Source organism: Gorilla gorilla, chromosome 14 (assembly GCF_029281585.2).
Source record: "Gorilla gorilla gorilla isolate KB3781 chromosome 14, NHGRI_mGorGor1-v2.1_pri, whole genome shotgun sequence".
In the NCBI taxonomy this organism is placed as follows: Eukaryota; Metazoa; Chordata; class Mammalia; order Primates; family Hominidae; genus Gorilla; species Gorilla gorilla.
The window spans coordinates 55,983,792-56,006,391 of NC_073238.2; the positions used below are offsets into that span (position 1 = coordinate 55,983,792).

Genomic DNA, 22,600 nt, shown 5'->3' on the forward strand with positions numbered 1-22,600 from the left:
TGAAAGCTCTCTTATATTGTGCATAATTAAATCTCATTTATCTTTTTCACAAATCCAGGTTCAATTTAGAAAATAGGTATAAAATAGATATAAAGAGGACTAAGCAAGAAATATGAAGGACTCCAAGAAACTAGCTAGTAATGAATGTTCCTTCTTTAGAAATTCACCAAGCTTGAAGAACCTTCATAACTGGTGCTGTAATAAAGTACAAACAACAGATTTCTGCAGCATTATTAATCATAGCTATGCAATGACGTAATCTTTCAGTAATTAGGATATGTTTTTTAAGAAAATAAATAAACCTTATGTGTTGAAATAAATGAACTGAAATACATGAAATAAAAACTTAACATTGAGAAAGCCAGAAAAAATTAAATATTTTAAAGGGATGCAAAGAAGTTGGCTTTTTAGTTAAAATATAAAGAATTTTGAAGATTAGACTAACAGGTTTGCAGAAAGGTACCTGCAAGTTATTTGTCAGACCTCATTGTTATGCGGGTGTCTTTTCTTTCTTTGTGTTATTTTATTTTAAATGTGGGGCTCCTCCAGTTATCCTAACTCTTGTGAACTTTTCATTTCAAGAAGAATTTCTTTTGGAGAAAATAAAGTCACAAAGCACATGAAGAATTAATAAAAACCTTGAAAAATATAGAAAACAATAAAATGTGAAGTGTTTGTTCATTTTTTCCATAATATTTATTGAGGAGCTTATATTTAATATACAAAGAATACGACAATGAATTAATCATGACCCTTGCCTTGTGTCATATAATTTAGTTAGAGAAATAAAAAGAAATGTAAAAAAATGAATGATTCATCTGCAAATCTAGCATCTCAGTGTGGGTTTAATTTTATTTTACAAGCTAATTTTGTGGAAGTGTTCAAGAATTAAAATAGTATTTGCACCATATAACTCACTTCACACCATATACTCTGAATTTTATTTGTATTAAAAAATTTTACTAAGCATGTTAACAAAGCTTACATTTCTTTCATAAACAGCACCCTTAGAATGTATCATTCTGTATAAGATATAATTCTCCGTTAAGAATGTGTGTTAGAAATATTCTTTTAAAAATTAACATATAAGAAGTGTCATTCACCACTACTTGACAGTTTTGAAAATGGTAATGATACCTTAGAGTTTTCCTTAAGAAAAAAATAAAATTAAGTTAAAAATTTATAATCTCTATTCTAGATTAAATATTTTTTGAATAATTATTTTTTGATGAAAAAATATTTCTTGTATAATAAACATGTACAACATTAAAATAAATTCTTAGCACTTAAGCAATTTGGGATAATATTAGCCTTTGTAAGCAAAGGAAGTCCTAAAAATGTTTCATGCCCAAAAATGAGTAAGCATAAGAATAAGCAGTTGATTAAACAAATATGATCAAGCAGAAAAAGAAGTTAGTATCGTCTTCCATTTTCCTACCTTTTTAGGGTCTAATACTTACATATTCATAACATGGCATAAGTGAACTGAAAAACTGTATCCTTCTAAGTGACAGAAAACATGTATTTCCAGCCACTGCTGTATTTAGAATTAGTTTATAAGCAATTGGCAACATGAAGGAGTTCTGTTGCTCCATCCTTTTAGATGTTAATGGTTTCCTTCTGTAAATGACTAATGATAGATTCTGTCTGGGTTTAAAAATAGAATTTTGCGTCACACATGAGTACACGTAACTGTGGCTTTGGCACTCCTTTAAGGGGGGCAGGGAGGAGACGCAAGTGAGCAATTTTATTATGTTTGTATTTAACTGGGAGAAAAGTAACCTCTGGATGACCTCAATGTCCCTAAATCTGAAATTCTAAACTTTGTACAGATGTAATAAATAATCTCATGGGGAGTGGGGGAAGGGGAGGGTCTTTATTTTTAGGCATGGCAAAGTTTCCCTTTCCTTACTTAAGATTTTATTTTAGCAAGGAATTTTTGAACAACTTCTTAAACTAACCAGGGACATGCATCTGTAGCAAAGCTTTATGTTAAAAAGACAAGGAATAGCCGAATTCATGGAAGTACTTCTCTATAATATTTTTGCTTCATTTTCAGTTAGGGTAGAATGAAGAAGAAGGAATTGATGGCAGTCTACTTATTTTTCATTCCACTAGAATTATTTATCAGTTGTTAAATTTCACAGCTGTGTGCTGTTCACATGGAATTTTACAGGTCTGACATCTTGACAGAGGTATATTGTAAAATAAGATACTCTCTCTGGGAAAAGAGAAAGCAGTTTAGAGGACAGGTAGAGAGGAAGTATACAGATAAGGTGTGCAGGTCTGCTCAGGGTTCCGAAGCAGTTTTCTGGAAAACTTGAAACTGTGGCCAAAGGGGTAAGTAAGGCAGTGTATAAGGAGGCAAGATGCTGGCTATGGAAGTCAAGCACAGCTTCACAATGAAAATCAGATTTTCTTTCATGAAAGTAATTGAAATTAAACAAGGTATTAATCAGCAATGTTACCAAATAATTGGATCTTTTGAGGAAATAAAACTCTTGCTGAGAACCTACAAATCTGGCACTTTTATTAAAGAATTTGTGTATATAAATTTGACAGTTAATTTGACAGCTGAAAATGTGGCAGGACTGTTAAAATAAATATTCCAAATGTAGTCTCATCCAATTTTGACTGATTTACTAAATTACAAACCACCAAGATATCATGTACCTTTTATGACACATTGTTTTGGCTATAGAGTTAAATTCAATAGCATCAATACTTTGTTGAAAATCTTTAAAGTAAAACCCTCATTCCAATTTTCAGGAGATAAAGTTTTATAAACAATATCTGGATATTTATAAATTCTGCTCCTAGGAGAAAGTAAAAGTAAAAATAAAACAGTGAAAACAAAATCAGAAAAATACTTATAACTCAGAATTTGTGATAATTTCTGGTGGCAAGGACTAAAGTTAAAGTTGACTTATTTCCTCAATGAACTACTGACATATTATGCAATACTTTTCTCTTGATTAGTGAAAGTATTATTTCTTGGTAGCACTTTGCTCTTTAAATATTCATAAGTAACAACACTGCATTTAAAAAATATTTTCCTATTATGAGTACTTTTTAATTTTCAAACTAATCTTTTTCCCCAAATCTGTAGTGAGTGAGAGAGTAGGTGATGTTTAATTCTGGTAGGGTCAATCCAATATGCTATGAATCTCAGTTCTGCTATGTACTTGCCAGACAAGTTATTTGAAGTCTGAGCCTCAGTCCTCTCATATGTAAATGTGGCTGAGAGCTACCCTCACTGGGCAGCTGGAAGAATAACATGAGTAACGTAAGCAATCTCTTACATGTTATGTCATCAGCATTTAACAATTGATCCTTATCTTTGAGACATTCATCACTTGCATTCCTGGATAACACACTCCTCAGCTTATCTATCTACTCTATTGGTCACTCATTTTCAAACTCATTTTCAAATCATTGATTCTTCCTCATCTCCCTGATTTCTTAATATTTTACTGCCCCAAGGCTTAGTGTTTGAACTTCTGTTCTCTATTTACATTCACTCCCTTGGTGAGTTCTTTCAGTCTCATGGCTTTAAAGAACATTTGTTAATGAATCCCAAGCTTGTATTTCCTGGCAGGAGCTCTCCATTGAACTCCAGTCTTATCATCTACGTGGATATTTACCAGACATCTCAAACTGAATCTAATATCATCTGAGCTTCCCTCCCAAACTGATTGCTTCCCCATCTTAGTCACTGGCAACTTCAAGTTGCTCAGTCCCTAAATTTTACGGTTGTCCTTCACTTTCTCTCTCACCCCAAATATTGGAATTGTTAGGAAATCCTGTTGGTTCTACCTTCAAAATATATCTAGAATCTGTCATTGCTTATGAGCCCCATCCTCCTCCAAACCACCATTATCTCTTAACTAGTTTCCCTCATTGTGCCTTAGCACCTACAGACTATTCACACAGAGCACCCAGAGAAATCCTTTAATCATGCTAGCTCCCTGCTCAAAACCTCCTAATGTCTTCCCCTTTTACTCATAGTCAGGACCCAGAAACTTCAACGGCCTACAAGACTCTACACCAGTGGTCCCCAACCTTTTTGGCACCAGGGACCAGTTTTGTGGAAGACAATTTTCCCACTGACTGGGGAGGTGGGGTGGGGGCTGTGTGGGGGTGTGAGATGGTTTCAGGATGAAATTATTCTAAGATCATCAGGCATTAGATTCTTACAAGGAGCACACAACCTAGATCCCTTGCATGCGCAGTTCACAATAGGGTTCACACTCCTATGAAAATGTAATGCTGTGGCTGATCTGACAGGAGGTGGAACTCAGGCAGCAATGCTTACTTGCCCACCACTTACCTCCTGCTGTGCGGCCCAGTTCCTAACAGGCCAGGAGCCAATACTGGTCTGCGGCCTGGGAGTTGGGGACCCCTGCTCTGCACAACCTGCTTCTCACCACCCCCTTCACTTTGCCCCTACTCCAAACCACAGTGTAACCTCTTTATCTCACCTCCTCCTACTTCCCTCTTATTCAATCTTCCCCACTACGCTTCTTTAAAGATGAAGAGGCATGTTTCTAGACTCTGGGCCTTTAAACCTACTATTCCTTTTGTCTAGAACTCTCTTCTTCCAGGTACCTGTTCTCCTCCTCACCTCTCTAAAATCTTTGTTTAAATATCCCCCTTTCAATTAGACAATCCCTGCCTGCCTTATTTTAAATTGCAGTCTTATTCCCTCTTGTTTCTCACCTTCTAATTTAAGATATAATTATTTATTTTGCTTATTGTCTATCTTCCTGGATCAGAATGTAAGCCTTTGAGAACAAGAATTTGTGGGTATTTTTGGTCACTGCAGTATTCCCAATAGGAGGCACATGATATATATTTGTTGAATGAATAATATGCTTAGTGTAGTACTTGGTATATACTAGATAGATAACAGGTATACAAAAACATTAGGCTCCTTTCTACTGGTATTGTATAGATTAACTTAGACCTTTAGAATGATCACTAATTGAAGCACAATCTGTCTTCTGATATATGTGTTTTGTTTGGAATTATTTTTAGCCTGACTCCGGGCATCTGTGCTTGTCACTAGTACAATCTTAGTGTACCAATCCATAGTAAATGACGGATAGAACTTGAGCATCATTAGATACTGATGGATCTCACTGTATCCCCTTTGGTGTATTTACATGACTGTCTCTACCAAAAAACGTCATTCGGGTCTCAGATAAAATGTCGTCTCCTAAAAGGAAATATCTCAGCACTCTTTTTAATACCATTCACCTCAATTCCTCCTACCCCATCTGCATCACTCCCTTGGACATTACTCTGTTTCTATATGTAACAATTATCATTACCTGAAACTGGCATGTTCATTTGTTGGTTTACTTGTCTATCTCCCCAAAGTGAGTGTAAGCTTCATAACAAAGAATCATCTGACCTCAGATGTCAATAGTGTAGAGGTTGAAAAACCCTGACTTACCTGTTTCTAGAGGTACAGGTCATGTTGAAGTCTCTAGAGAAAAGAAGATATTAGCCTGCCTTTGTGGTACTGATAAAATGCAACTCCTGACCCATCCCTCCAGCTCCCCTCCTTGATCATCATGAAAACACATCTTTTCAGTTATAGGTTTCTAATCACTCTTGCCTTTCATGTAAGTCATTCTTCACATAATTGTAGCCTGGTGTGCATTACCTGCTGCTCATGGAGAACCACTTGACCTTTGAGAGGACTTCCCAGCGGTGCCACTGTCACAAAAGGGTGCCAAACGCCATTGGCTGTTCTTGGGAAGATATCAAAAAAGTCCACAAAGAAGCCACTTTTCCCAGTCATATTCATAAAGTACAGGGAAGCGGGATTGCATGTAACTACATAGAGAGTATTTTGCTCATTTTCTGAAATGACAAAAAGGTGTTAATTTTGTGGCTGGCAACCAATTCTCTAATTGGCCAAGAGGTCTAGTGAAAACTGAATCATGAATACACAGCTGGAACAGAGTTGGAACTCAGCAGATGATTTGTATCATGGCTTGATTAGGCTGAAAAGACCATGAGAAACAACTTAGTTTTGACCCTAAATGTAGATAAGGTCACACCTACCTACTTGAAAAAATTGGTTATCTATTTGTTCTCCAAAGAATGTCATAATATCTTGTGATAAAACCATTAAATATTAAACAATCCTCAATGTCAGGAAATTCTTCCTTGTATGACAGTAACGTGCTTAGTGCTACAGTGAAGGTCTGTTCTCTTGTTGGTTCAGATGGACACCAGTTGGTCAATGTCTTCTATCTGCTAATCTTGCATTTTCCAGATAGTTACTAGCTCTTTAAGATTTTCTTGCTATAAATAAGTAATTCCATTTTAAAAATCTTAGCTCTATGGATCTTATTTTCCAAATTTTTGTTCATATTTGAGTATTTCTTACTATAAAATCTCTGTCTTTTCAATCTGGGTACCTAAGTCCATTTCCTTCCATTTGAAGAAGTCAGTGCTTCTTCAAATTTCAAGTGCCTATGAATCACCTGGGGATCTAATAAAACTGCAGACTCTGCTTCAGGAGGTTTGGGGTGGGGTTTCAGATTCTGCCTTTCCAACAAACTCCCAGAAGAGGCTAATGCTGCTGGTTTGAGATCCTCCTTTTTGAGTAGCCAGGCTCTGGACTAAGTTTCTCATAATCTCTTATGTGGGCACCGCTGAAGCAAGGGATTAAGCTACTTTTGCATAATAAATGGTATCAGCATCACCTATCACCCAGGTATCTATTTTACAATGGTCATATTTTCCAAACCCCAAATTAAGACATGAGATATGACAACAAGATACGTCATTTAAATTTGGGACTACCCTGGAAAATCTGGAACACATATGTGTGTCTGTGTGTGTATGCATCATATCTATTTATTATATATAATGATGTATTATACATATCACACATATTATATATAAAGATACAGTAAATTTAAATAAATAAGCGAACTGATAAGAAACACAAGTCAACAGAAGGACTGAAAAAGACCTATTTTTTTAGGAGACAATGCAAACTGCAGATGTTACAGTTTCAATTATCAGATAGAACCACAGAATTTATAATTTATGGATCTTTCATAATGCTTCCATTATCAACACAAATAAGTTCTATTCAACATTTATTGCATAATATAGGGCACTGGGAATACAGTAAAAGTGTTAACAGAAATGTACTTAATAAACTCTTTAACTGTTTTCTCTTTTTGCAGGCATTAAATGCAGTTCAGTCTTTGTCTTAAACATACAGATACAAGATTTATATTTATCTTTTACCAATTTAAGAAAAACTGTAAATTTTTAAAAGCACATATTTTTATTTAAAATAGCAGATTTGTGGAATAAACTACATCAATAGAACTTATAGGCACAAAGACAAGATACCAATATTTGTCTCAACAATTCTCATCTTATCAAGTTAGAGACTCTCTCCCTTCCCCCAGCCACCACTTCTGTTTTTATCACCTTAGTAACTGACAGCAGTTGAGGAACTTCTGCCAAAATGTACCCAGGGCCCACTGCATGAATCAGTAGGTAATGGCAACAGTCCAGAAGTGTGGATGCCAAAAATTCACATTCTTTATTTGCCATCCTTTACAATTAGAAGTTTAATGACTGCAAATCACTCCAGCCCTACTTTCACGGTTCATGTAATCACCAAACTGGAATCCCAGCCAAAAAACCCAATGTTTCTCCTTTTTATTTTTCCCTTCTATTTTTAGCACATGCCTGGGTGTGTTTAACTTTGTGCTACAATTGTAATGAGAAACAGACATATGCATACAAACTCAGCAGTGCTTATGTGGATTCCACAATAGCATTTTTTTAGGTTGTTAGAGGAAATTAGTTCTAAATTCCATATAATTGCTATCCAATCCAAGAATGACAGACACCAAGTCTATCATAAACTTTTTGATGTCTAGAGATTATTTTAATCCGTCTTTTAAAAAAACATATGCAGGAAGGAAAGATCAAAAGAATAAGCAGACATACCATGTGATGTAGCAATGTCACAGATTATATTAATTTCATCCAATGGTATTCTCCATGAGGCACATTCTTCAGTAAAGTTTAGGGATCTTTCTTCATGTCTTTCTATTGGATACTCCTGTATATTTATAAGTGCTGGACCCTATAATAAAGCAGTTATCTCAGTTAAGATATTTTGGTTGTCACCAAAATGTAGAAAAGCTAAAGTTCTTCCAAAATATAAACTTTAACATTCAAGTATTTAATATCCTGCTATACCTTTTTTCAATTTATTGACAGGCTTAGTACTCATAACAGTAATAGTATCATACACTTGCACTTATAAATGCTTTCACATGTGCTATCTTATTTAATTTCTCACTTTTTCTTTTTACTCACAAAATATACCAGATGTAAAATCCCATAGCATTTCTCATTTCTTCATTCCTTCCTAAGGCGAGAGCCAGTTTTGAACTCCAAGTTATCAGGACGCAGAGCTGTCCAAACCAGGAGAATAATTCGCAAATGAATGAGCCAGAGCCTGATACATTTCCATTGTGAAGAAGGATTTTTATGTCATTACACAGAAATGTAATGGTTAAACCTGGGTATTTTAAATTAAATGCAAAACATGTGGCATTTGAAATTTTTTAAAAAACCAAACTTACTGATAACCACTAGTGGTGACTTATGAAGGATAGAGTATTTCACACATGGTGATAATTATTCAATATAAATATAAGCAGAGGAGCTAATTTAATAATGTTAAGAATATTAGTTCTGGGTACTTAGATATGACTTCTTGAAAGAACGCTATAAATGTAAGCAAAAACCAGTGATTTGCATGCCCTACAGTCCTTAATTAATCAAAAATGTTTGGACTAGATATTGGCATCCATGTCCCCTGCCCACCACCCCTCTTCTATCTAGTCTATATCTTGAGGGCTAGGGAGTAAGAAACTGCATTTCTCCTACTCTCTTTAAAAAGGGTTCTGGAAATGATTTAGGTTTTGCCAATTAAATGCACTTGAATGAGATTTGGAAGGCAGAAAAGAGGTAGTGGCCATCTTCCTGCAATGATAGCAGACAAGGAGGCTCTGACAAAAATGAACAGTTAGATTACCACATGTCTGGGTGTGTTTCACTTTGTCCTACTGTAAGAGTTGACAAACTATGGCCTCCAGGCCAGGTCTGATCCACAGCCTGTTTTTTTTGTAAATAAAATTTTGGTGAAACACAGCCACTTCCATTTGTTTACGTACTGTCATGGCTGATTTTGCACTATACGGCAGAGTTGAGTGGTTGCAACAGAATCTGTATGGCCACAAAGCCTAAAATATTGACTCTGTGGTCCTTTAGAGAAAATGTTTGCTGACACTGCTCCACTGTGCTGCCCTCAGCAGCAGGGATGACAGCAGAAGCAGAAATACTGATCTTGAAATTACAAGTCCAGTGTTGCCCCTCAACTTCTGTTCCTGCTGCCCTTTCTAATGATTTTACAAGCATCTACTTTCTCACAGTAAATTCCTTTCTGCTTGAAATACCTAGAGGGACTTCTATTACAACTAGTAACGGACAGTTCTTTCCTTCACTTTCACATGAAGACTGAACCTGGCAACAATGTGTTGCTAAAAAGAGGCCAAAAATCAAAAAGCACAAAGTTTTAATCCTATCAGCACAAGACAAATATCACAGAGCAACTTTCCTAGGAAAATATGTAACATACCTGACTCTCATCATCCAATTAGCTCTTTAGAAATTCTATCTAGCCTTTAGGAATTATCAACTGAGAGGCCAGCCTGATTTGAAAGTTAGAGCAGAAGCTAAAATAACATCCGAACAAATCATTTCTGAGATTGTTTGGATTATCTCCAGGGAAGATACAGCAAAATTTATAAGGTTCAATATTTTAAGAGAAAATAATGATGATATTAACCTTTATGTCTATATGATGACTTTCCACTGGACACAAGAGTTTTTGCATCCCACTTCTTGCCTGACCAATTGTCCAGTAGCCCATGAACGTTTGTTCTGGCAGAGGCAACCTGTTAAGGATGATTTGCAAAGTAAATATTTCTTATTGTCCCCAAGTCATAGAAAAAAATAACAAGCCATCTGTTATCAACCACACAAATAAATTTGAAGAACGCTTTACTTAGAAGTGAGTTATACTTCATTTTATTAAACGACAGTGTATAAAATCATGTTTAAAATATACTTTAAGACAAAAAAGATATCGCATTTCAGAAACTAAGAAAGTAAGGCAAGGTCCTGTTTTTACCTTAATGACAAATATAATTGATTTACATACATACTCCTTTGAATTGCAGTAATTGAACATCTAAATTTCTGGTAGAGTATAGGAAAACTTTTCTTTAAAATTGGAGCAATCTATCAATTTTTTCAGTCTATTTTTTTTTTTTTTTTTTTGAGATGAAGTTTCACTCATTGCCCAGACTGGAGTGCAATTGTGTGATATCGGCTCACCACAACCTCTGCCTCCTGGGTTCAAGCAATTCTTTTGTTTTAGCCTTCCTGAGTAGCTGGGATTACAGGCATGCGCCACCACACCCGGCTAATTTTGTATTTTTAGTAGAGACGGGGTTTCTCAGGTTGGTCTCGACCTCAGGTGATCCGCCCGCCTTGGCCTCCCAAAGTGCTGGGATTACAGGCATGAGCCACCATGCCCAGACAATTCTTTTAAATTTGGAATCAAATAATGAAGAGTACACCATACTACTAGTCTCACATTTGTATGTTGTACAGGGCAAGTTTCATAGACTTTATTTTGGCATCTTAATTTTTTTCACTTTGAATTAAAATATAAAATACATACTAAAATGTCCACATAAATATGTCAGCTCTGCACACATGTGTAACCCGTACCCAAAGAGGCAGAGCATTACTGACATCCAGAAGCACCTGTGGGGCCACTTTCAGCACTAATCCACCAAGGGAGCTAAATGCTGATTTCTGATGGAATCATTCTGTATTTAGATTCCCTTTTATTTAAAATGACTTTCAAATAAGGTGATTTGCCAAAACCAACATGGCAATACTAAAGTATAAAACAGCAGATAATTTTTTTTAAGTCTCCATTTTTTTTTTTTTTCTTTGAGACAGGGTCTCACTCTGTCACCCAGGCTGGAGGGCAGTAGGGCAATCACAGCTCACTGCATCCTTGAACTCCTGGACTCATGATCCTCCCACCTCATCCTCCTGAGTAGCAGGGACTACAGGCATGCAAAACTATGCCTGGCTAATTTTTTTATTTTTTATTTTTAGTAGAAGCAGGGTCTTGCTGTGTTGCCCAGGCTGGTCTCAAACTCCTGGACTGAAGTGATCCTCCTGCTTCAGCCTCCGAAAGTGCTGGGATTACAAGTGTGAGCCAAGTCTTCACTTTTTAATCATACTATCTTTTATTTGAGTCTTTAAAATAGGAACCATTGATTTGTCATTTAATGCATTAGAAAATTAGTGATTCAGAGTTAAAAGCTCTTTAAAAATAATATGCATATGGCTACAAATGGAAATGTATCCTTGGAATGAGTTTGATGATCATTAAAAGAACACATGTTTATATTTAGAAATTATTTTATTTACAGTAAAAAGTAGTCTGACATAATATTTCCATATGCTTAATAAGATCATGTAAGGCTAAGATATTTTTTGCATAAAATAATGGAAGCAAACATTCTAGTAGAATATGCTTTTTGTCCCTTTTGAATGCTAATGTTTATCACAAGAGGAACGAAATTAAAAAGAAATTTACATTGAAATTCTTCTAAGTCATATGACATAAACCTCTCAAAAGCACACACACACTTTTGAATCTATCATCTAAAATATATTTTAAGTATCTGGACAATTATCTCAATCGGTGACCCACTTACTTCCATCTTTTTACCAGGAAAGAATGTGTGTGTGCAGGGGGTCGGGGGAGGGTACTGAATTAGGGGAATAAAGGGTTTTACAATTACTGTACTCTCTCTTTTGAATGTAATAAAAATACATTTCTGTGTTAATAGGCCAGATCTTGAAAACATAGACTGGGATCTCTCTCTTGGTTTAGGGAATAAACTATATTTTACATTTGCTTTCAGCAGTTCACCAAAGGAGAATTGGGGCCCCAAATGTAGAAACAGAAAAATAACAGAAGGAGATACACTTAATATTCTGCCAGCATAGAAGATATAATGTAACAGACTGCAAGAGATTTGGGTTTTAGTTCTAGTTCTTTTATTAACCTGCTATAAACTCGGGAAGGGGAAAGTCCATTGTTTTCTCTAAGTATTAATTTTTTTTCTTTTTTTGTCTTTTTGACTTTGCTTGATATTAATTTCTTCATTTGTGAAATGAAGGGAATGATCTGTAAAGTTCCTTACAGCTTGGGGAGTCTGTGAGGATCAAGGAAGAGAGTAGAGAGAAGTGTCACTGGTAAGTTTTATAGTCTTGCATTGTCTTGATACTCTGAAGTGAAAATAAATAATCAGAATGAAAATATCTATAGCTACCAACAGAACAGATCCCCTGATAGATACACATGCTTTATTAAAGCATATAAAAACAAGCTCTGAATACATCCCAAATTGGTTCTTTGAAGACAACAGAAACAGTTTCACATCTTGAAATTTAATTTAATTCAGGGGAGATCATTAATTAAAACGATCTTTGGTTGATACCTAGCCTAAAAAATTGATCTAATATATTCTTTCATAAACCTTACCAAACGATCACATAAATGCTTTAAAAAAATAAAAAACCTTCATCCATTTGAGAAAAAGTAACTTTGCTCAACTTTCAGATTTTACTGACAATGCCAGGCATGTTCATAAAATCTGGTTTGAACTTGCCAACTCATTCTAAGTAAGTCATGGAAATTATACGTTGCCTGGCTCTATATAAAAATAGCACTGGCTGTTTGGTTGGCAGGGTATGGGAAGGACCTCCAGGTACCCTATATAGAATCTATTTCAGAACCACATAACATGATGCTATTGGCAGTAATAACTAAACTGAAAGACACATAACACAGGGTGTCCTGGAGTTACACAATCAAACTGACTCCATCCTGTCCCTTGGTAACATGGGGTATTATTGTTTCTGGACTTTTACTGTAGGCTCTAGGCTGGCCAAACTGAGGTAAACCCAAGACCCTCATTTATTTTCCACTACTAAGACCTCTGAATAAGCTGTGGGAAAATTTGACCATTACTAACTTTCTCTTCCTTGGTAAATTAGTAGTCAGGGGAAAGGGGAAGCATTGTATTATATTTCGGTAAATGAGCAAGCTTTGGAATTTGAAACATAATCAACATTAATTTAGGGGAAACTCTAAATAACCAGCTAGCAAAAGGCCCTCTATTCCCTTAGTGAACTATGTCATCCAACTCTGACCAGACTTAAGTTTTAATATCTGATTTGATTAAAACAATAATGGCATTTTCCATGGCTTTAAGACTTTGTCACTTGTATTGTTTAACTTTGTTAAAGTCCTAGCTGGAAAGATGTGTGGATTTGATTTCATGGGGAAGGAGAAGGAACTTAAGGCCCATAAATAGCACTACTTTTTATCTTCAATGTCATTCATGAATTTATGTTTTTTTAAAACAGTGAAGTATTTCAGTTCCTATGTTTGGCATTTCTTAATCCCTTGTGGAAATGATAATAAGGATCTGGAAGTAAAAGTTTGGACTAAAAGAAAGGTGAGTATCATAATCATGACTCAGGTCAAATTATAGTACTTGAGCAAGTTACAGAAAGAACAAAAAAGGTTTTCTTTTTTTAAAAAACACACATACAATTCATAACATGATGCATATGGACACCAAAGCCAAGTACTACAGTCTGAATGACATGCAACAGATTTGTCTAAGATTGCTTCCATAAAGAGGTGAGCTGGGTTTTAAAGAGTATATTCTGGCAAATTTCTGCCTTCTCTGAACATTTGCCAATACTATTTTTGGAATATGAAAGAAAACACATGCAAAAGATTTGGATCTTTCTAGGGGCATTATGCAATTGGAAGTTGTTGACATACCTATTATCAACAATTCCTAAAACATTTCCTTACCACAAGAACTACTAATTTTCATGGGAATAATGGAACCCTTCAGGGCTGTTCCAACAACTCTCAAAAATTCAACAATTACTACCATCTTTGAGAAGAAAAATAACAACTCCAATTTTAGCAGGCCTCACTCATTCCTGATGTTTTAAATCTAATTTCTGGCAAAAATTAAGTTGAGTTGTCCAACAAAGTTCACTGGAGCCTTTCATGGAATAGCCTTGACTAATAAATTCTGGCTTTGTGCTTATCCCTTCCTTTCAGTCTCAGCCACCTCAAACTATTAGTTGCTATTCCTGAATATGCTATGCATTTTCATGCTTCCAGGAGGCCATTACCTCTGCCTAGAATTCCTTTCTGCTCTGGCCTCCTTGGTGAAATCCTTCTTATTCCCAAGTGCCAATTCAAATGTCACTCCCCCTTGTATTACTCCCCACTCCCCTGTATTCCTTTCTGGGAAAAATGAATTCCTTACACTTCTGGGTTTCCACATAAATTTATACATACAAAACTCCTAGAAACTCTTAGAATAAATTTCTATAGAATCTGTAATTTTCACATTAAAGACCTGAGAGAGAAAAAATTTTAGAGAGAGCAGGTCAGAAGTAAACCAAGAAATCCCTTAAAATATTTTTACATGGGGCCGGGCGCAGTGGCTCACGCCTGTAATCCCAGCACTTTGGGAGGCCGAGGCGGGCGGATCACCTGAGGTCGGGAGTTCGAGACCAGCCTGACCAACATGGAAAAACCCCGTCTCTACTACAAATGCAAAAAAAATTAGCCAGGCGTGGTGGCGCATGCCTGTAATCTCAGCTACTTGGGAGGCTGAGGCAGGAGAATTGCTTGAACCCGGGAGGCAGAGGTTGCAGTGAGCCAAGATTGCGCCACTGCACTCCAGCCTGGGAAACAAGAGCGAAATTCGGTCTTAAAAAAAAAAAAAAATTTTTGTATGTACTAAAAGAAAAAGCCAGCACATTAAAGAGAGATAATACAAATGCCCCTTTACATACTTGAAATTAGTAACAATGGATACCATTATTAATTCCCAGTAATATCTTCCTTTATTTGCTAGAAACTTCAGAATGTTGCTTCCCTACCATCTCACAGGATGTTGGTAAATTAATTTGGCTTTGCTGCAAATGATGTATACGTGAGTATTTGTACATATTTTCTCTTTCTGTGCTTGGTTCTGCATTTAGCTATTATGGCTTCCACTTCATAACTTAGACTTGTATACCTCTGCCACCTAGGTCCTGCAGAGATCACAGAAATGCAGAGCAATCTAGATGTATGAGATGGAAGATTTTGGGAAATTTGCTATTCTTGGCAGGCACTTCTCAAATATACTCCCCGATACCCAGAATGACACTGTAGTTTAGTGCTGTTGCCCAGCGTCACTCAGCGCCAAAGCAGATGTTGTCAGCTTGCTCCACACATCTCTGGCTCTCTTCCTCCTCACAGAAGTTGCCAGACTAGTTCTGGGGCCAGGGTTTCCTTTCCTTCATCTTTCTTCACATTTCACTGAAAAAAAGTCTTCTCTCTTTCTGCCATCTGCTTTATCAGCTGCATCTTAGTATTTTCTAATCTTATGTTCTTTCCTTTTCTAATCGTCCACGACAAGAATAACTGGGACTGAAACTCTCCCAGTTGTTGAAAACTTTCCCAGAGAAAAATTTCCTGCATTTCTCACAAGCACTCACGGGATGAAAACTCTACTATGAATATAGCACTTTGAATATAACATTGCATAATAAGGTTGGTAGTTTTACATGTTTTCCTTACTAGAGTGTTAATGCATCGAGAGTAAGCCTTACATATTACTCATTTGGATCTCTAGTATTCAGAATCCATCAGTTCTGCCACCTAATCCTCTCTCGCTGTTGTACCTCTTTTTCATTGCCACGGCCACAATGTGGGCCTCATTCTTCATCACCTGGGTTACTGCAACTGCTTTGCAACAGGTCTTCCTGCCTTTAGGTTCACCGCCTTTCAGTTTATTACCTTTAGAAAACCAAAAAGGAGTCTTTTTAAATTAGAAAGGTAACCATGTTGTTCTCTGATTGAAACTCTGATCTCTTCCTTTCAGCCTCACCACTCAGCATGCTCTCACTTAACCCTGAGTTAGTTGCCAAAGGGCCTCTAATTTCCAAAATGCACCATATTTTCTTAAAATGTCTCCAGTGTTCTTCCCTTCTTTATTTGCCTGGAGAATAATTTAATGATTCAGCCTATCTTCACTGACTCTTCCCCAGGGCAGATGGCTGCAATCCTGAGTCTTGGGTCCCTCTTGTGTGGCTCTAACTTCACATGAGTCACTCTGTCTCTCTCTTTTTTTTTTTTTTTTTTTTTTTAAGAAACAGGATCTAGCTATGTTGCCCAGCAGGAGTGCAAAGGCTATTCACAGGTGCAATCATTGTGCTCCACAGCCTTGAACTTATGGGCTCAAGGAATCCTCCTGCATCAGCCTCCTGAGTAGCTGGGACTACAAACATGCACCACCACTCCTGGCTACAAGTCAGTCTTTCACTTGACAGCTTTCCCAATTAATTGTGATCGCTTCGAAGGCAGATAATGAGTCTTCGTCACCTTTATAATTCATACTCCCTATATGTTGTTTACCACTAAGTAAGCGTCTGGTAAATGAAAGAATGCTTGGTTATATTATAACTGCCAACATTTTGACCTACTTGTTTCTCATCTCAATGGCAATTTGCAAACTACTATGGTAAATTTTCCCTTTGCATTCTGATTACACATCAACCATTTCCTTCACTTACAAGACTCAACAAATGATGCACTCTACTTTGCAGGTATATTTAGAAACGATAGCTACAGGTGGGGATTGGTGATTTCTATTCAGCTGGGAGACAGGCTTTCATAAAACATCACTTTTAAATGCTTAAGGGATCAAGAATCATTCTGTGCTCCTGCATGCATGAGAGAAGATTCATAGATCTTGAAAATTTCTATGTAGATTCGTTTTATATCCCCATAAATGAGCTAAAAGCAAATGGAATGGCTGTGAAGCTACTTCATAATATGCCAAGAGAATATAAGGCAAAGACTATGACAATATAAAACTCATCACCACTCTTCTGCTTATGGCACTTTTGAGATGTCATTAAGTAGACTTTATCATTTTTGAAAAAAACAGCTCTTTTCTGAAATGAAATTAAATAGTCATTCAGAGTGGAATTGTACACCTTAGAACTCCACGATCAACACCATGAACTTATTTGAAAAAACTATGACTACAAAAAGAAAATTATGACATATAATAGTTTGGGAAAATGAAAGAAAGGCACAAAACTTTAAACAAAGAATATTTTATGTTAGTTGGATAAACAGTAAACTGATAATAATTCTGACTTTCAAAGAGAAATCTAATAAAAGTATTCCAAAGAGAGGCCCTGGCAGGGGGATGTTCTTTTTGATGCCTCTGATACTTTGAAGACTCCATAGTTGTTCTTTGTTAGAGAAGTAGCAGCTGCTATTGATGGCACAACTATGTAAATTTTTAAAGCAGAAAACCGATTCTAGGCAGATGTCCTTTCAAGGACAAATTCAAAAGAGATGAAGCTTTCTGTCTGCAAATATGCACATCTGGCACTGCTCTGAAAAGATAAATACTAAGTACAATCCTGTAACACACACTGCAGTACAAATGAAAACACAATCTCAGCTACTTTCATCAGGGGTAATACTAAAATATGTTGATGCATCAAAAGTAAGGGTTACATCTCTGATATAAAGGAAGGAAGTTACTACTTATTTGGTTTCCCTATTCAATTAGGGACAGTAGATGACAGAAGCTATGAGTTGGAAGGACGTTAAGGACTATTTAATTCATTGTTCTAAGTCTGAATCCTCTCAAGTGCCTCCCCAAAAAGGTTTGTCCAGATCTGTTTGAACCCAATCTACAGAAAGTACACCTTCTCTTTGTCCTCAGTAGTCTATTCCTTCTTTGAATGAATATAGGAGCTATTAGCCCCCCAAAGGAAGCCGACTCTAAGTTGTAATGACTTAATAGCAACTTACAGGTACACAGGAAATGCACAGGGATTTATGATTAATCTGTTAAAGTGATTATATTAATTATCGTAATTTTGAAGATCATAGTACTAAGTAAAGGATTCTATATAAAAGAAATTTCAGGCCGGGCGTGGTGGCTCATGCCTGTAATCCCAGCACTTTGGGAGGCCAAGGCGGGCAGATCACGAGGTCAGGAGATCGAGACCATCCTAGCTAACACGGTGAAACCCTGTCTCTACTAAAAATACAAAAAATTAGCCGGGCGTGGTGGCGGGTGCCTATAGTCCCAGCTGCTTGGGAGGCTGAGGCAGGAGAATGGTGTGAACCTGGGAGGCGGAGCTTACAGTGAGCCGAGATCATGCCACTGCACTCCAGCCTGGGTGACAGAGCGAGACTCCGTCTCAAAAAAAAAAAAAAAAAAAAATTTTAAAAAGAATTGTTCTATTCATTTTGAAGAATTTGTTAATGCAAACACTTTTTTTTTTTAACGCAAAAGCAAATCCTTATTGCAGGAGAAAAGATTTAGGATACAAATACTACATGTTCTCACTCATATGTGGGAGCTAAAAAACTTACCTCATGGACATAGAGAATGGAATGATAGATACCAGAGATTGGGAAGGTTGAGTGGGTGGGAGGGGCTTATGAAGAGAGGTTGGTTGATGGGTACTAAAATATAGTTAGGTAGAAGAGATATGTTCTAATGACTGATAGCAGACTAGAGTGACTATACTTAGCAATAACATTTTGTATATTTCAAAGTAACTAGAAAACAGTACTTGAAATGACACCAACACATAGAAATGAGAAATATTCGGCCGGGCGCAGTGGCTCACGCCTGTAATCCCAGCACTTTGGGAGGCCGAGGCGGGTGGATCACGAGGTCAGGAGATCGAGACCATCCTGGCTAACACGGTGAAACCCCGTCTCTACTAAAAATACTAAAAATTAGCCGGGCGTGGTGGCGGGCGCCTGTAGTCCCAGCTACTCGGGAGGCTGAGGCAGGAGAATGGCGTGAACCCAGGAGGCGGAGCTTGCAGTGAGCCGAGATCGCGCCACTGCACTCCAGCCTGGGCGACAGAGCGAGACTCCGTCTCAAAAAAAAAAAAAAAAAAAGAAATGAGAAATATTCAAGGACATGGATACCCCAAATACCCTGACTTGATCATTATACATTTCATGGATGTAACAAACACTCACATGTGCTCCATAAATATGTAAAATATTATGTATCAATAAAAAAAGATTTAAGATAATCTGCTCAGATTTTATAGAAGGGATGTGTTTATTAATTTCTGGAATCAATGACAAATAACATTAATATGAGGAAAACTGTAATTAAAACAATAGGCCTAGTCCTCAATGCAAATTCTGATCCATGTTCCCAAATGGTAGAAAATAGAATTTGAAAGACAACTCTAAAGCTTCCATTATCTTTGAAATCTCCATATCTAATGTTGTATTGCATGGCTTTTCCCATGAAAACAGTGGACTAAACATAAAGATGATGTTTGGAACCACAGAGATCTGTGGTTGAATGCCCCGTTCTATCACTTATTGGTTGTAGAATTTATTTAAGGTCTCTTGAATTTACGTTTTTTAATCTGTAAAACAGGTTCAAACACACAAATGTACATACCCCAAAACCTAACAGATAATAGAAAAAAATTACTTAATAGAAAAACAATATTGTAATGTAGATTAGATGAGTTAACATTTGTAAAGTGCTTAGAGCACTTAATAAAGACTTGATAAATGTCAACTATTTTTATTTTTGCTACTTTAAAAATGTGTTGTCTACCCTCACTTGATATGTTTATGTTGACACCTACCAATGCATAAACTTACTTATGCATTGGTAGGTTTAACTTCTGGTTAAAATGCCATAGAAATGCCTAGTTAACTTGATTTTTCACTTGCCATTGGCAAAAGTGCCAATGTTCTGCCATTAGAGTAGGCACTGCTGTGTGGTATAAGCTTTGCTGTACTGGAGGCAAAGGTTCTAAGAAACAGCAATTTCAGCACAGGCCTTTAAAATTTTCATTTAAATAAGAGGACAAAATGAAAAATTCCAGTGTCCAGAGAGTCAATAGACATTTTACAAATAAAATGTAGAAAATAATACATGTGTTAGAAAATTAAAATATTACTAAATGTGATGCATCCTTTTCTCTTTCTAGGGCCTCTCTCAAAAACAACCACTACAAACAGCTATCACTGTGTTCTGAAATAGTTTAAAAAGTGAACCTGTTAATTATATTTAATAAAAATATTGGCTATTATGGTCTTAGAACGTGTTAATTCAAAGTTACCTTATTTTGCCTGAAAAACAAAATGTGAAAATTTTTAATTAAAGCATTAGAAGGCAGGAAGAAAATGCATAACAACAGGAAATCTGAGGAGTAACTACAAGACTTCATTGGGGCATCCTTTCCAGCTACAGGACACTTTTAAAGTACAGTCTCATATCACAGTTATTTTTAGATGTGCAGTTTATCTGGCAAGAGCATTTTTATATGTCTGAAAAGGATGATGACATTTAAACCTATGCATAAAGACACAAAGCACTGATACTAATGTTTTTAATCCTGATGAGAACATCTCATATACTTTATGAATCTTGTTCATTATGTTTAGAAAAAATAAGTTTACAATTTCAAGGAATGAGGGAAATGGAGAAAAAGTAGAGATGGGAAAGAAGTGTTAGACATAATTAAATCAAATTTATTTTTGATAACTTTCTTTCCAACAAATTAGCTTGTGAATGAAGTGTCTTAAGAAGAACTCCTGGAATATCTCTTCTATTATGTCAAAAAGAAAGACTCAAGAAAATAAAAATAATTAGAAAGAAATATTTTTCAGTGCATGAAATAACACATACAGTCACAGGAAAAAGTCTAGAAGGATCATCAATGGCTATTTCTGGATGGTAATATTACAGGAGTTTTTATTTTCTTTTTGCTGATTAATTTTAAAAATAAATGGGATGCCATTCTTCATTTAGTAAATATCATCATAAAGAAAGCCAACATCTAAAAAACTTTTTAATTTCCTTAGTTTTTTTTTCTATTTGACTGATAGAAATGGATGTTTGTTAAATAATAGCTAGTTTGCTAGTGACAAATAGGCAGTGAATGCTCTGGGAGGAAAAGTAGCTTAATATGAAGTAAGTAGCATTAAAAAAGAAATCAACGGAATTAAGGGCAAAGAACTTGGAGCACAGAGAATGAACATTTAAATATTTTATAGAATGTGTGTCTCCTAGAGAAGGCAGGGAGAGAAAAACACATGAAGGTAACTTCAGAGGATAGAGACAATTTCTCTGTATGCTTATTTAAAAAATTACCACAATCTTTGAGAAGAGTCTATAAATTTCTTTTGTGTTCCAAATCAAGAAGAAATGATGGCTAGTACACTTCTTATATAAGGTAGTCATACAAAGTTTTCTAAGGTTTTTATTTTCCTAAATGAATCACCTTGTGTTTTATTTTTTGATCCTCCATATGTCACAAGAAAAGGAAACTTAAATGAGAATGAAGAGGTCTCCAAAATGATCTCTGTTGTGCCAAAAGTCTCTTATTTATCTGCTTCGTGGTTACTCTTCATTTTGAACTATGGCTAAAATCCAAGCATCTGAATCTGTTATAATTCCTTGAAGAATAAGAATTTGTATATTATATGTACATGACATCACGGTCAATGATGAGTTCCAAGTTGGTTACTTAAAATCCCAAGGTCCTTTTAAGCCATAACTATTGATAATTTTCAGTATCTAAATAACTACTCTGATCTAGAAATTCCCTGCAATCTACATATCAATCTGTTTATATCATCCTTAGAATTGGAATTAATATTACATATAGCCCAGCTGTACCCCTGCTTTCTAACCTCCAGCAAGTTACATAACTTCTCTGTGCCTCAAATTCCTCATCTACAAGATGCAATAATATTATATATATGCCATAGGTCCGTTGGGAGAATTATATACATTTATGTAAAGAAAGTGCTTGGAAATATGTCTGGTACTTAGTTATCTATAAATGTTTCTATTACCATCATCAATATTATTGTACTACCATCATTCTTACCATTATTATGAAATATAATCATAACATTGTTGTTGTTATAATTATATTTAGAAGTATTTACATTTCATTGTTGATCTATGAAATGACAATTTTCTCATCTTAAGAACTGGAAAGTTAGAGTGACATATAAATTTAAGATAAAATAGTGTATAAGTTTCTTAAAATGGAAATTTCATGAAAAAGACAGCATTTTTTTTCTTTCTTTAAAACAAATGTTTTCCCAGTATAGCAGATTTCATAAATTATTCTGAAACACACTTTTTAATTTGGAAGTGCTAATGTGCTAGCAGTATGTTTATTCCCAAATAAAAGAAAGTTCAGACATAAAAGTTCACTTGAGGAAAAAACAGGCAAACTTTGCTTTAAAGTTTATATTTATAGTTGTCTATATTGAAGTATAGCAGATAATCTATGCCTTTGGTTGGATGTTTGGACCTAATTC

The 22,600-nt window shown here is 35.8% G+C and overlaps 1 protein-coding gene across 2 annotated transcripts in view; it reads right to left on the reverse strand.

Annotated features, from left to right (window-relative positions):
* VWA8 (von Willebrand factor A domain containing 8) overlaps window positions 1-22,600 on the reverse strand; it is a 391,686-nt gene that overhangs the window by 124,892 nt on the left and 244,194 nt on the right. For both annotated transcript variants that reach the window (XM_031001353.3, XM_055360043.2), the window contains 3 exons: window positions 9,908-10,016; window positions 7,996-8,134; window positions 5,672-5,871 (listed from right to left, as the gene is read on the reverse strand). In XM_031001353.3, the coding sequence (XP_030857213.3) occupies window positions 5,672-5,871; window positions 7,996-8,134; window positions 9,908-10,016 (448 nt within the window). The remainder of the gene's footprint in view (window positions 1-5,671; window positions 5,872-7,995; window positions 8,135-9,907; window positions 10,017-22,600) is intronic.